The sequence below is a fragment of the Oncorhynchus tshawytscha genome, linkage group LG09, assembly GCF_018296145.1.
Source record: "Oncorhynchus tshawytscha isolate Ot180627B linkage group LG09, Otsh_v2.0, whole genome shotgun sequence".
Taxonomy (NCBI): domain Eukaryota; kingdom Metazoa; phylum Chordata; class Actinopteri; order Salmoniformes; family Salmonidae; genus Oncorhynchus; species Oncorhynchus tshawytscha.
In genome coordinates this window covers 38,470,960-38,486,391 of record NC_056437.1, presented here as the reverse complement: position 1 = coordinate 38,486,391, position 15,432 = coordinate 38,470,960, and the positions used below count along the sequence as shown (strand labels likewise).

Here is a 15,432-nt window from a genome sequence, read left to right as displayed (position 1 = left end):
TTTTCAGATTACCGAAGTCTAAACAGTGTACATTTATTAAAAAAAAAAAATTGGGATTGGAAAAACGCTTTTAGTGTCAACTTAAACCAGATGTAAAGTAAGTAGAAAAGATAATGGGCCTACAGTGCCTTCAGAAAGTATTCATACCCCTTGACTTATTCCACATTTTGTTGTGTTACAGCCTGAATTCAAAATGGATTACATTTTTTTCACCCATCTACACAAAATACCCCATAATGACAAAGTGAAAACATGTTTCTAGATTTTTAGCAAATGTATTTATATAAGGATTTACACCCGAGTCAATACTTTGTAGAAGTGCCCTTGGCAGCGATACCAGCTGTGAGTCTTTCTGTGTAAGTCTCTAAGAGATTTCCACACCTGGATTGTGCAACATTTGCCTATTATTCTTTTCAAAATGCTTCAAGCTCTGTCAAGTTGTTTGTTGATAATTGCTAATAATTGACAACCATTTTCAAGTCTTTCCATATATTTTAAAGTAGATTAAAGTTAAAACTGTAACTCTGCCACTCAGGAACATTCACTGTTTTCTTGGTAACTCTTGGTAACTCCAGTGTTTTAGGTTTTGTCCTGTTGAAAGGTGAATTCATCTCCCAGTGTCTGGTGGAAAGCAGACTGAACCAAATTTTCATCTAGGATTTTGCCTGTGCTTAGCTCTATTCCGTACATATTTTTTTTTATCCTGAAAAACTCCTTAACGATTACAGCCCTTAACGATTACAAGCATACCCAAAACATGATGCAGCCACCACTATGCTTGAAAATATGGAGAGTGGTACTCCATAATGTGTTGTGTTGGATTTGCCCAAACATAACACTTTCTACTCAGGACAAAAAGTGAATTGCTTTGCCACATTTTCTTGCAGTATTATATTAGTGCCTTGTTGCAAGCAGGATGCATGTTTTGGAATATTTTTTTCCTGTTTCCTTATTTCCTTATACAGCTGACTGAGTGAGGTCTTAGTGCCAGCATCTGTTTATGGTGGTAAATAAACAGCCACGGAGAGTATAGCTGAGAACTGTCTAGGCAAGTAGTGTGGCCTGCAATTTATCACAATATACTCTACTTCAGGCAAGCAAAATCTAGAGACTTCAAATAGATTTCGTGCACCAGCTGTTGTTTACAAATATGCACAGACCGCCGCCCCTCGTCTTACCGGAGTGTGCTATTCTATCCTGCCGGTCCAGCGTATATCCCGCTAGCTGAATATCCATGTCGTCATTCAGCCGCGATTCCGTGAAACATAGGATATTACAGTTTTTGATGTCCCGTTGGTAGGATATTCGTGATCGTACCTCGTCTATTTTATTGTCCAATGATTGCACGTTGACGAGTAATATTGACCGTAACAGCAGATTTCCTACTCGCCAACTGCGGGTCCCGACGGCTCTTCGTCCTCTGTACCTGCGTCGCTTCCTCTTGCGAATAACTGGGATGTCGGCCCTGCCGGGCGTTTGGAGAATATCATGTGAGTCTTGCTTGTTGTTGAAAAACATCTTTGTCTAATCCGAGGTGAGTGATCGCTGTCCTGATATCCAGAAGCTCTTTGTCTAATCCGAGGTGAGTGACCGCTGTCCTGATATCCCGAAGCTCTTTGTCTAATCCGAGGTGAGTGATCGCTGTCCTGATATCCAGAAGCTCTTTGTCTAATCCGAGGTGAGTGATCGCTGTCCTGATATCCAGAAGCTCTTTGTCTAATCCGAGGTGAGTGATCACTGTCCTGATATCCAGAAGCTCTTTTCTGCTGTAAGATACGGTTGCAGAAACATTATGTACAAAATAAGTTACAATTACAGCGAAAAACCCCCACATAATAGCACAATTGGTTGGGTGCCCGTAAAACTGCTGCCATTTCGTCCGGCGTCTTCTGGGCCCGATTTCCCGATAACGATGGAGTTTAGGCTTATGAGTGTTTTTAACGATGCATCTTTCCTACCACGTTATTAACGAAGGTTCTGGGAAACACCTTGGCTTCTAAAGATAGATTGTAGAAAGGTTCTAATGATGATCTTAACGCTACGAAGGTTCTGGGAAACGAGGCCCATCATCTTCGGCCTTTCTCTTGTATTTTAATGTTCCTGTTGACTCTGTAATCAATGCCTGCCAGGTTAAGCACCCTACTTTTTGCCTGAAGCTTGTTTAAAGAAGAAACTCCAGCAACGCCAGTGTGCCTGATTTTTTTTTTTCTCTCCAACTATACGTACCAGTCAAAAGTTTGGACACACCAACTCATTCAAGGGTTTTTCTTTATTTTACTATTTTCTACATTGTAGAATAGTAGTGAAGACATCAAAACTATGACATCACACACATGGAATCATGCAGTAACCAAAAAATGGTTAAACAAATCAAAATATAGTTTATATTTGAGATTCTTCAAAGTAGCCACCCTTTGTCTTGAAGGCAGGTTTGGATACTCTTGGCATTCTCAACCAGCTTCATGAGGTAGTCGCCTGGAATACATGTAATTTAACAGGTGTGTTTTGTTAAAAGTTCATTTGTGGAATTTCTTTCCTTTGTGAGTTTGAGCCAATCAGTTGTGTTGTGACAAGGTAGGGGTGGTATACAGAAGATATCCCTATTTGGTAAAAGACCAATTCCATATTATGGCAAGAACCGCTCAAATAAGCAAAGGGAAACACAGTCCATCATTACTTTAAGTCATGAAGGTCAGTCAATTTGGAAAATTTCAATAACTTTGAAAGTTTCTTCAAGTGCAAAAACCATCAATCATTATGATGAAACTGGCTCTTGAGGACCGCGAGAGGAAAGGAAGACCCAGAGTTACTTCTGCTGCAGAGGATAAGTTCATTAGAGTTACCAGCCTCAGAAATTGCTGCCCAAATAAATGCTTCACAGAGTTCAAGTAACAGACACATCTCAACATCAACTGTTCAGAGAAGACTGCGTGAATCAGGCCTTCATGTTTGAATTGCTGCAAAGAAACCACTACTAAAGGACACCAATAAAAATAAGAAACACAAGCAATGGACATTAGTCCAGTGGAAATCTGTCCTTTGGTCTGATGAGTCTAAATGAGAGATGTTTGGTTCCAACCACCGTGTCTTTGTGAGAAGCAGAGTAGGTGAACAGATGATCTCCACATGTGTGGTTCCCACTGTGAAGAATAGAGGAGGTGTGATGGTGTGGGTCTGCTTTTTTGGTTACACTGTCTGTGATTTATTTAGAATTCAAGGTACACTTAACCAGCATGGCTACCACAGCATTCTGCAGTGATATGCCATACCATCTGGTTTGCGCTTAGTGGGACTATCATTTGTTTTTCACCAGGACAATGACCCAACACACCTCCAGGCTGTGTAAGGGCTATTTGACCAAGAAGGAGAATGATGGAGTGCTGCATCAGATGACCTGGCCTCCACAATCACCCGACATCAACCCAATTGAGATGTTTGGGATGAGTTGGACCACAGAGTGAAGGAAAAGCAGCCAACAAGTGCTCAGCATATATGGGAACTCCGTCAAGACTGTTGGAAAAGCATTGCAGGTAAAGCAGGTTGAGAGAATGCCAAGAGTGTGCAAAGCTGTCAAGGCATATGGTGGCTACTTTGAGGAATCTAAAATATATTTGGATTTGTTTAACACTTTTTTGCTTACTACATGATTCCATATGTGTCTCTTTTATTTATAGTTTTGATGTCTTCACTATTATTCTACAATTACAGAAAATAGTAAAAATAAAGAGTCTTGAATGAGTGGTACTGTAGTTTTTTTCCCTCCTGGAACAACGTAGTGTGCAAACTCCTCTTTCAAGCCCGAGACCTATTACAATGGAAAACAAAAAAACAAGCTAAATGCATTTTATAATAAAAGTTAATTTCAAACTTCAAGATATCCTCAATGTATGGCATTTGTTTATATGCTTTTGATCCTGTCTTTTTTACAGTCTCGTTGAAGCATATGTAAAATTAGGTATTAAGTCCCCAGAGAAAGCAGTATTCTAAAAGCTGTTTATCAAACTATAATCTACAGAATTAGGTGCTTCTGTCTTGCGTCCGAGAGATGAGCTGGAGGGTTCAGTCTTCAGCCCACACACATGGCCGTCAAGCTGAGGACAATAAAGCCTGTTAGTAGTTTGAGCCCACAGTGTTGGCTCTAATGTGCTCCACCACCACAGGACAGCCACCAACTGGACAATGGACTCCAGCTTTCAGTGCCCCCGCACAAACTTTCATTTCATAAGCTCAGATTTTTATGGAGGTAATACAATTCACTGGAATAGCTTTCTGTAAATCCAGTCTCAGAAATTGAATACATAGCCCTTTTTTAAAGCTCTGTAAATTCTTTGATAATATGCATAAGAGCACGTAGGCCAATATAAGGGCAATATATAACAGATACTCAGCTATCCTGGAAAGCAGCCCATCCATCAGCAGACTTTAGTAGTTCCAGTCATCTCATTTTCACTGTTCAGTGGCTGAGAAAGATGGCACTGGAAACCATTCAGCCAAAATAACACTACTTTACAGGGCTCTCCAGCTGAGACAGCTACTTTATTTGTTCCTATATCCCAGGCTAGCCTCCATCCTATAATGATTCCTCCTTTTCTGTTCTTGCCTTCCCGGCATGGGTATTGTGTGTGTGTGTGTGTGTGTGTGTGTGTGTGTGTGTGTGTGTGTGAAAATATCTGTCTCTCTGAAGGCCCGGTGGTAAGCAGACCACCTTTAGAGTGTTTGAGCTCACCACACCACAGCTTTTCATCTGGGTTGGATCCACATACTGCTGAAATGAACACTGCTCATATAGTATCTACAGTGCCTTGCGAAAGTATTCGGCCCCCTTGAACTTTGCGACCTTTTGCCACATTTCAGGCTTCAAACATCAAGATATAAAACTGTATTTTTTTGTGAAGAATCAACAACAAGTGGGACACAATCATGAAGTGGAACAACATTTATTGGATATTTCAAACTTTTTTAACAAATCAAAAACTGAAAAATTGGGTGTGCAAAATTATTCAGCCCCCTTAAGTTAATACTTTGTAGCGCCACCTTTTGCTGCGATTACAGCTGTAAGTCGCTTGGGGTATGTCTCTATCAGTTTTGCACATCGAGAGACTGAAATTTTTCCCATTCCTCCTTGCAAAACAGCTCGAGCTCAGTGAGGTTGGATGGAGAGCATTTGTGAACAGCAGTTTTCAGTTCTTTCCACAGATTCTCGATTGGATTCAGATCTGGACTTTGACTTGGCCATTCTAACACCTGGATATGTTTATTTTTGAACCATTCCATTGTAGATTTTGCTTTATGTTTTGGATCATTGTCTTGTTGGAAGACAAATCTCCGTCCCAGTCTCAGGTCTTTTGCAGACTCCATCAGGTTTTCTTCCAGAATGGTCCTGTATTTGGCTCCATCTATCTTCCCATCAATTTTAACCATCTTCCCTGTCCCTGCTGAAGAAAAGCAGGCCCAAACCATGATGCTCCCACCACCATGTTTGACAGTGGGGATGGTGTGTTCAGGGTGATGAGCTGTGTTGCTTTTACGCCAAACATAACGTTTTGCATTGTTGCCAAAAAGTTCAATTTTGGTTTCATCTGACCAGAGCACCTTCTTCCACATGTTTGGTGTGTCTCCGAGGTGGCTTGTGGCAAACTTTAAACGACACTTTATGGATATCTTTAAGAAATGGCTTTCTTCTTGCCACTCTTCCATAAAGGCCAGATTTGTGCAATATACGACTGATTGTTGTCCTATGGACAGAGTCTCCCACCTCAGCTGTAGATCTCTGCAGTTCATCCAGAGTGATCATGGGCCTCTTGGCTGCATCTCTGATCAGTCTTCTCCTTGTATGAGCTGAAAGTTTAGAGGGATGGCCAGGTCTTGGTAGATTTGCAGTGGTCTGATACTCCTTCCATTTCAATATTATCGCTTGCACAGTGCTCCTTGGGATGTTTAAAGCTTGGGAAATCTTTTTGTATCCAAATCCGGCTTTAAACTTCTTCACAACAGTATCTCGGACCTGCCTGGTGTGTTCCTTGTTCTTCATGATGCTCTCTGCGCTTTTAACGGACCTCTGAGACTATCACAGTGCAGGTGCATTTATACGGAGACTTGATTACACACAGGTGGATTGTATTTATCATCATTAGTCATTTAGGTTAACATTGGATCATTCAGAGATCCTCACTGAACTTCTGGAGAGAGTTTGCTGCACTGAAAGTAAAGGGGCTGAATCATTTTACACGCCCAATTTTTCAGTTTTTGATTTGTTAAAAAAGTTTGAAATATCCAATAAATGTCGTTCCACTTCATGATTGTGTCCCACTTGTTGTTGATTCTTCACAAAAAAATACAGTTTTATATCTTTGTTTGAAGCCTGAAATGTGTCAAAAGGTCACAAAGTTCAAGGGGGCCGAATACTTTCGCAAGGCACTGTACTTACTCATAAATGCAGAATGACATTCAATAGTGAATATTCAACCGCTTGTGTCCTTTTTTTCAGAAGACTTGCTCATGGGGCTCCCGAGTGGCGCAGCATCTCAGTGCTAGATGCGTCACTACAGACCCTGGTTCGCTTCCAGGCTGTATCACAACCGGCCGTGATTGGGAGTCCCGTAAGGCGGTGCAAAATTGGCACAGCGTCGTTAGGGTTTGGCTGGTAGGCCGTCATTGGAAATAAGAATTCGTTCTTAACTGACTTGCCTAGTTAAATTTAAAAAATGTTTGGCGCCTGTAGTGACACATTTTGCCAATCACACTTGTCCTTAGGCCATTCTATAAGAAAACGGCAGATTGACTAATTGATGATAATAATGACTATAAATATCTACAAATCCCACCATTCAGCAGCTTCTAGCTGCTATTCCTAGCTGCTGGAAGGGACACTACTGACCCTGATTCATCTCAGTGTTCGTTCTAATAATTACCTCAGAGTCCCTAAGTTGTAATGAAGACTTCTAAGTACTAACAAAGATAATAGTTATTGTCAGCTTTGGTACTTAATCACAACACAGCCTAGGGATATTTACCATGTGATTCCGACACCTCTCCCACACTCCCCATTGTGATGCGTCTTGTGTTTTGATATACTTTATTAGTATGTCTATGACTCTGATCATGTGACACTAAACAAATCAAAAGGCCTCTGTAATGAGCTTGGGTGTTTTATCATGGGGATTTTTTGAAGCCCAGACAGGACATCAGTTTGGTTCAGATGTGTAGGTGGAGACGATTGTCCTTTTGTGGATTAATTGATTTTCTGACGGAGCTCTAATTCCATGTTGTGTCACGATGCGAGTTGCGTTGTGAGCTAATGGGGGAAAGTTTTTCCACGGAATCGACAACTCCGTCATACTAGATATGGTTTGTGTGTTTTGTATTTATGTCTCTCTCTCTTTGTGTGTGTGTGTCCTCGGTGCTTAGCAATGGTCAACTTTCACACACTGTTCCTGTCAAGTACAGGTGAGGCCGGCCAGGGTCTGGTCTTCTGATAATGTCTATTCGTGAACAGAGTAAGGACTGCCTGCCGGAGGGTCACTCCATGAAGCCAGAAATATTAATCAAGTTCAGAGAGAGCTCAGAGTGCCCATGAGGGCTGTATACTGCATTAGTTGCAGAGTCCAACAGACCACACACTCAGCTTTAAGCTCTCGCCACCCACACTCACAAATAGACACCTTTCCAGTCTCACTTCTGTCTAGCCATGACAGACACTGCATGGACATTTCAAGAGCACTTTTTCTTATTTAGAGCAATTCTATATTTACAGTTGTCTGCCTCATCTTTCTCATGCTCCTAAGTGCTCAGAAGTGAGGGCTTATTGGAATTCTATATGTCCAAATCAGCCACCTCTAGTGCATGGCACTAAGGCACTGACTGATGTCTTATTAACGTTGTGTTGTCTTTTGTCCACAGGTGGCTGTGAAGAACAACATTGATGTTTTCTACTTCAGCGGGCTTATCCCACTCAACATTTTCTTTGTGGAGGACGGTAAAATGGGTACGTGTGTCTGGAAGCAACACTCTCAAACACTCAATATCCAGCTCATTACCATAGCAGTAGAGCCATTACCACCAAAGAGTTTGAAGAGTTTATTTTATACCAACACAATGACCTTTTGTAGATCCCCGCTCAGTTCAGGTGTCACTCTTGTTCCCCCATCTTCATCTGCCTCAGAGCGACAGGTGTTCCTGGCAACCTGGAAAGACATCCCCAATGAGAACGAGCTGCAGTACCAGATCAAGGAGTGCCACTTAAACGCAGGTAGGCTTCTTTACCTCTGTGGATGAAAGCTATATGTACCTTTGAACACTAACTTAAGTTTTATGCACCATGTGAGAAAAAAAAAACATTTCTGACCATGACATGTACTCTAAGGGCTGTCACTATTTTTATCTGTGGGGTTTTCCTCCTGCTCAATGGTATGAAAACACTAATACAGATCTAGAATGAAAATGTACACTGTGTTTGTGTTGGAGAGGGTCATCTTTCACCCTCCTAACTATGACTGTACTGAAACCCAGCCTATCGAGAAACACAAGTCTTTCAAGCAGTACGGCTCAAATGTCCATCATCGGAGCTGTTCACGCTATGCTTTAAAAATGGAACCTTGCGTGATTCAGTTTTAAAGCGTGAGGACATGAGTCGATCCACAATGCTGCTAATATTTGTGGATGACATACACACCACATAGTCATCTACAGTAATCAGGCACAAACACAAATGATAACAAGACAATTGAGTCTCATCAACAATCTAGCTTCCTGTATTTCTTTATCTTTTTTATGTCAAAGGACATTTGTTAGGTGATTTTGAAATTGCAGCTTAGTGTGGTTTTGAACACTCCATTGTGTTTAAGTTACCAAGAGTACAATGGGATAAGATCTTTTGTCCTTTTTTTAACTGCTTCGAGCACAAGTGAAGGACAGTGTCGAGTTGGTGTTTCCTATCGATTGAGTGACGGTGATTCAGTGGAAGGAAATGTCATTAGATGAGGAGAAAGCATGCAGAGAAGGAGGAAATGCATGAAGAGCGCTCTATGCATCTGCCTAGCTGTCAAAAGTTCAAATTATTTCAACTTTTGATGCATGTAAAATGGACAAATTACATCCATTAACCTATGAGGCCAATAGAAAAACCTTTTGCTCATGATATGCTCAGTCAGTTTTTGAAAGATATGACATCTCTGGGTGTGCTTGTGTTCGGTGACTTGTTGGTGTTTTTGTCATCCTAAAATATTATTTGGTAATATATCAGGCCTATTGTCCTCACGGAGCTCATGTCTGAATCACACTTACTACTACTATCCTCTCCTTTCACAGATCTAACACGTTGAGCCAATCACAGGGCAGATAAAGGGCCGTCCTTGTTTTGGGAAAGTTCTATTGGAGGGAAGTAGCTTTAGTTATTGTTTAGTCTATATGCAGGGTTTTATTTACCAACCTGGACAGGTGGTACCGCAGGTAACCTTTTGAAACCATCAAACCACAAAGTCATCAAATCCCAGTGGGTCAGACGTTTACATACACTCAATTAGTATTTGGTAGAATTGCTTTTAAATTGTTTAACTTGGGTCAAATGTTTTGGGTAGCCATCCACAAGCTTCCCACAATAAGTTGGGTGAGTTTTGGCCCATTCCTCCTGACAGAGCTGGTGTAACTGAGTCAGGTTTGTAGGCCTCTCTTGCTCTCACACACTTTTTCAGTTCTGCCCACACATTTTCTATGGGATTGAGGTCAGGGCGTTGTGCCACGCCAATTCCTTGACTTTGTTGTCCTTAAGACATTTTGCCACAACTTTGGAAGTATGCTTGAGGTCATTGTCCATTTGGAAGACCCATTTGTTTCATCAGATCAGAGGACACAAAAAGTACGATCTTTGTCCCCATGTGCAGTTGCAAACCGTAGTCAGGCTTTTTTATGGTGGTTTTGGAGCAGTGGCTTCTTCCTAGCTGAGCGGCCTTTCAGGTTATGTCGATATAGGACTCGTTTTACTGTGGCTATTGATACTTTTGTACCTGTTTCCTCCAGTCCCTTGCTGTTGTTCTGGGATTGATTTGCACTTTTCGCACCAAGGTACGTTCATCTCTAGGAGACAGAACGCGTCTCCTTCCTGAGCGGAATGACGGCTGCGTGGTCCCATGGTGTATATACTTGCGTACTATTGTTTGTACAGATGAATGTGGTACCTTCAGGCGTTTGTAAATTGCTCCCAAGGATGAACCAGACTTGTGGAGGTCTACAATTATTTTTGAGGTCTTGGCTGATTTCTTTTGATTTTCCCATGATGTCAAGCAAAGAGGCACTGAGTTTGAAGGTCGGCCTTGAAATACATCCACAGGTACCCCTCCAATTGACTCAAATTATGTCAATTATCAGAAGCTTCTAAAGTTATGACATCATTCTCTGGAATCTTCCAATCTGTTTAAAGGCACAATCAACTTAGTGCATGTAAACATCTGACCCACTGGAATTGTGATTAAGTGAAATAAATAAAAATGTGTGGTTTTTTTGTTTTATTTTTATTTAACCAGGTAGGCCAGTTGAGAACAAGTTCTCATTTACAACTGCGACCTGGCCAAGATAAAGCAAAGCAGTGTGACATAAAACAGAGTTACACATGGATAAACAAAAGTACAGTCAATAACACTATAGAAAAGTATATTTACAGTGTGTGCAAATGGAGTAAGGAGGTAAGGCAATAAATAGGCCATAGTAGTGAAGTAATTACAGTTTAGCAAATTAACACTGGAGTGATAGATGTGAAATAAAATAAATAAATAATCTGTCTGTAAAGATTTGTTGGAAAATTACTTGTGTCATGCACAAAATAGAAGTCCTAACCGACTTTCCAAAACTATAGTTTTTTAACAAAAAATGTGTGGAGTGGTTGAAAAACCAGTTTTAATGACTCCAAGGTGTATGTAAACTTCTGACTTCAACTGTACCTACTCATTCAAAGGTTTTTCTTTATTTTCACTATTTTCTCAATTGTAAAATAATAGTGGTGACATTAAAAATATGAAATAACTAATGGAATCATAGTAACCAAAAAACTGTTAAACAAATCTAAATAAATTGTAGATTCTTCGAAGTAGCCACCCTTTGCCTTGATGACAGCTTTGCACACTCTTGGGCTTCTCTCAACCAGCTTCTGCATTTCCAACAGTCTTGAAGGAGTTCCAACATATGCTGATCTCTGCATATGCAGGACTCTGCAGTCCTACTTATCCCAAAACCATCTCAATTGGGTTGATGTCGGGTGATTGTGGAGGCCAGGTCATCTGATGCAGCACTCCATCATTCTCCTTCTTGGTCAAATAGCCCTTACACAGCCTGGAGGTGTGTTGGGTCATTGTCCTGTTGAAAAACAAATGATAGTCCCACTAAGCACAAACCAGATGGGATGGCCTATCGCTGCAGAATGCTGTAATAACTATGCTGGTTAAGTGTGCCTTGAATTCTAAATAAATCACAGACAGTTTCACCAAAAAAGCACCATCACACCACCACCTCCATGCTTCAAGGTGGGAACCACACATGCAGAGAACCCGTTCACCTACTCTGCGTCTCACAAAGACACGGTGGTTGGAACCAAAAATCTCAAATCTGGACTCACCAGACCAAAGAACAGATTTCCACTGATCTAATGTCCATTGCTCTTGTTTGTTGGCCCAAGCAAGTCTCTTATTATTGGTGTCCTTTAGGAGTGGTTTCTTTGCAGCAATTCTACCATGAAGGGCTGATTTACGCAGTCTCCTCTGAACAGTTGATGTTGAGATGTGTCTTTCTTGAACTCAGTGAAGCATTTATTTTGGCTGCAATCTGAGGTGCAGTAAACTCTAATGAACTTATCCTCTGGAACAGAGTTAATTCTGGGTCTTCCTTTCCTGTGGCTGCCTCATGAGAGCCAGTTTGATCATAGTGCTTGATGGGTTTTGTGACTGCACTTGAAGAAACTTTCAAAGATCTTGAAGTAATGATGGACTGTTGTTTCTCTCTGCTTATTTGAGCTGTTCTTGCCATAATATGGACTTGGTCTTTTCCCAAATAGGGCTATCTGATCGGCTCAAACGCATTAAGAAGGAAAGAAATTCCACAAATTAACTTTTTAAGAAGGAACACCTGTTAATTGAAATGCATTCCAGATGACTACCCCATGAAGCTGGTTGAGAGAATGCCAAGAGTGTGCAAAGCTGTTTTCAAGGCAAATGGTGGCTATTTTGAAGAATCTTAAATATTCTTTGATTTGTTTAACACTTTTTTGCTTACTACATGATTCCATATGTGTGATTTTATAGTTTTGATGTCTTCACTATTATTCTACAATGTAGAAAATAGTATAAAATAAAATAAAAACACCCCTGAATGAGTAGGTGTCCAAACCTTTAACTGGTACTCTATCTATAGTGAGGGAAAAAAGTAGTTGATCCCTTGCTGATTTTGTACGTTTGCCCACTGACAAAGAAATTATCAGTCTCATTTTAATTGTAGGTTTATTTGAAGTGAGAGATTGAATAACAACAAAAAAATCCAGAAAAACACATGTCAAGAATGTTATAAATTGATTTGCATTTTAATGAGGGAAATAAGTATTTGACCCCTCTGCAAAACATGACTTAGTACTTGGTGGCAAAACCCTTGTTGGCAATCACAGAGGTCAGACGTTTCTTGTAGTTGGCCACCAGGTTTGCACACATCTCAGGAGGGATTTGGTCCCACTCCTCTTTGCAGATCTTCTCCAAGTCATTAAGGTTTCGAGGCTGACGTTTGGCAACTCGAACACTCAGCTCCCTCTAAAGATTTTCAATGGGATTAAGGTCTGGAGACTGGCTAGGCCACTCCAGGACCTTAATGTGCTTCTTCTTGAGCCACTTCTTTGTTGCCTTGGCCGTGTGTTTTGGGTCATTCTCATGCTGGAATACCCATCCACGAACCATTTTCAATGCCCTGGCTGAGGGAAGGAGGTTCTTACCCAAGATTTGACGGTACATGGCCCCGTCCATTGTCCCTTTGATGCGGTGAAGTTGTCCTGTCCCCTTAGCAGAAAAACACCCCCAAAGCATAATGTTTCCACCTCCATGTTTGACGGTGGGGATGGTGTCCTTGGGGTCGTAGGCACCATTCCTCCTCCTCGAAACACGGCGAGTTGAGTTGATGCCAAAGAGCTCCATTTTGGTCTCATCTGACCACAACACTTTCACCCAGTTGTCCTCTGAATCAATCAGATGTTCATTGGCAAACTTCAGACGGGCATGTATATGTGCTTTCTTGAGCAGGGGGACCTTGCGGGCGCTGCAGGATTTCAGTCCTTCACGGCGTAGTGTGTTACCAATTGTTTTCTTGGTGACTATGATCCCAGCTGTCTTGAGATCATTGACAAGATCCTCCCGTGTAGTTCTGGGCTGATTCCTCACCGTTCTCATGATCATTGCAACTCCACGAGGTGAGATCTTGCATGGAGCCCCAGGCCGAGGGAGATTGACAGTTCTTTTGTGTTTCTTCCATTTGCGTATAATCGCACGAACTGTTGTCACCTCACCAAGCTGCTTGGCGATGGTGTTGTAGCCCATACCAGCCTTGTGTAGGTCTACAATCTTGTCCCTGACATATTCAAAGAGATCTTTGGTTATGGCCATGGTGGACAGGTGTCTTTTATACAGGTAACGAGCTGAGATTAGGAGCACTCCCTTTAAGAGTGTGCTCCTAATGTCAGCTCGTTACCTGTATAAAAGATACCTGGGAGCCAGAAATCTTTCTGATTGAGAGGGGGTCAAATACTTATTTCCCTCATTAAAATGCAAATCAATTTATAACATTTTTGACATGCGTCTTTCTGTATTTTTTTTGTTGTTATTCTGTCTCTCACTGTTCAAATAAACCTACCATTAAAATTATAGACTGATCATTTCTTTGTCAGTGGGCAAATGTACAAAATCAGCAGGAGATCAAATACTTTTTTCCCTCACTGTATATCTCTGGTTAAAGATTGACGTTTGACGTCTGTTCATGTACTCAATTACTCATGCCCATCCCTATGAAGCTCGCGGCCAAACTCCCACACTGTTTTGGGCTCTAGCAGCGTGAAGCAGATACTGTGTGGGAGTGAAGACTTGCATCTCGCACATCGCAATATCTGTAGTGCTGCTCAAGGCAACCAAATTTCGCAGAGTCTACTTTTAATTGAAAATTATGACATTGTTGATTTTAGATGCTTTTTTCATTTATTAGACTATTTTCCTCTGTTCAGTGTCTGTTCTTTTGTCCATCTTAATCTTTTCTTTTTATTGGCCAGTCTGAGATTTGGCTTTTTCTTTGCAACTCTGCCTAGAAGACCAGCATCCCGGAGTCGCCTCTTCACTGTTAACGTTGAGACTGGTGTTTTGCGGGTACTATTTAATGAAGCTGCCAGTTGAGGACTTGTGAGGCATCTGTTTCTCAAACTAAAGACACTAATGTACTTGTCCTCTTGCTCAGTTGTGCACCAGGGCCTCTCCCACTCCTCTTTCTTTTCAGGTTAGAGCCAGTTTGTGCTGTTCTGTGAAGGGAGTAGTACACAGCGTTGTATGAGATCTTCAGTTTCTTGGCAATGTCTCACATGGAATAGCCTTCATTTTTCAGAACAAGAATAGACTGATGAGTTTCAGAAGAAAGTTCTTTGTTTCTGGCCATTTTGAGCCTGTAATTGAACGCACAGCACAAATGCTGATGCTCCAGATACTCAACTAGTCCAAAGAAGACCAGTTTTATTGCTTCTTTAATCAGCACAACTGTTTTCAGCTGTGCTAACATATTCGCAAAAGGGTTTTCTAATGATCAATTAGCCTTTTCAAATTAGAAACTTGAATAACTAACAACGTGCCATTGGAACGCAGGAGTGATGGTTGCTGATAATGGTTCTCTGTACGCCTATATAGATATTCCATTAAAAATCAGCAGTTTCCAGCTACATTAGTCATTTACAACATTGACAACGTCTACACTGTATTTCTGATCAATTTGATGTTATTTTAATGGGCAAAAAACAAGGACATTTCTAAGTGACCCCAAACTTTTGAACGGTAGTGTACATTTTTGGAAGATGATATCTCTGGAAGATGATAATGAAAATGTATTTTCTTTTGCTGCCTACATTTTTCCTCAGTCAAATATGGAGAGTCTTATTATGTTACCACCTCTGTTTTTAGATGCTTTCTTTGTAGCGTGACAAGCAATTCTCCAGTAGCCTAATTTAAAACAAGACTCTTTCCACAGCCACAGTAGACCTATGAGTCATGCAAGCGAGAATAATAGCATAGCAAATACAAAATGTTTGCCACCAAGTAGGCAACATACTAGCTAGCTAATTAAGGTAATCTTTCAACACATTAAATGGTCTTGAATCATACTTTTCATTTTAATGGATATAACATTTTCCCAGTAATCAATGTTTGTTTCCCTTGTTCATCT

The 15,432-nt window shown here is 41.0% G+C and overlaps 1 protein-coding gene across 2 annotated transcripts in view; it reads left to right on the top strand.

The window, feature by feature from the left end:
- LOC112257929 (AP-2 complex subunit beta) overlaps positions 1 to 15,432 on the top strand; it is a 66,768-nt gene that overhangs the window by 42,580 nt on the left and 8,756 nt on the right. For both annotated transcript variants that reach the window (XM_042326865.1, XM_042326864.1), the window contains 2 exons: positions 7,900 to 7,984; positions 8,162 to 8,248. In XM_042326865.1, the coding sequence (XP_042182799.1) occupies positions 7,900 to 7,984; positions 8,162 to 8,248 (172 nt within the window). The remainder of the gene's footprint in view (positions 1 to 7,899; positions 7,985 to 8,161; positions 8,249 to 15,432) is intronic.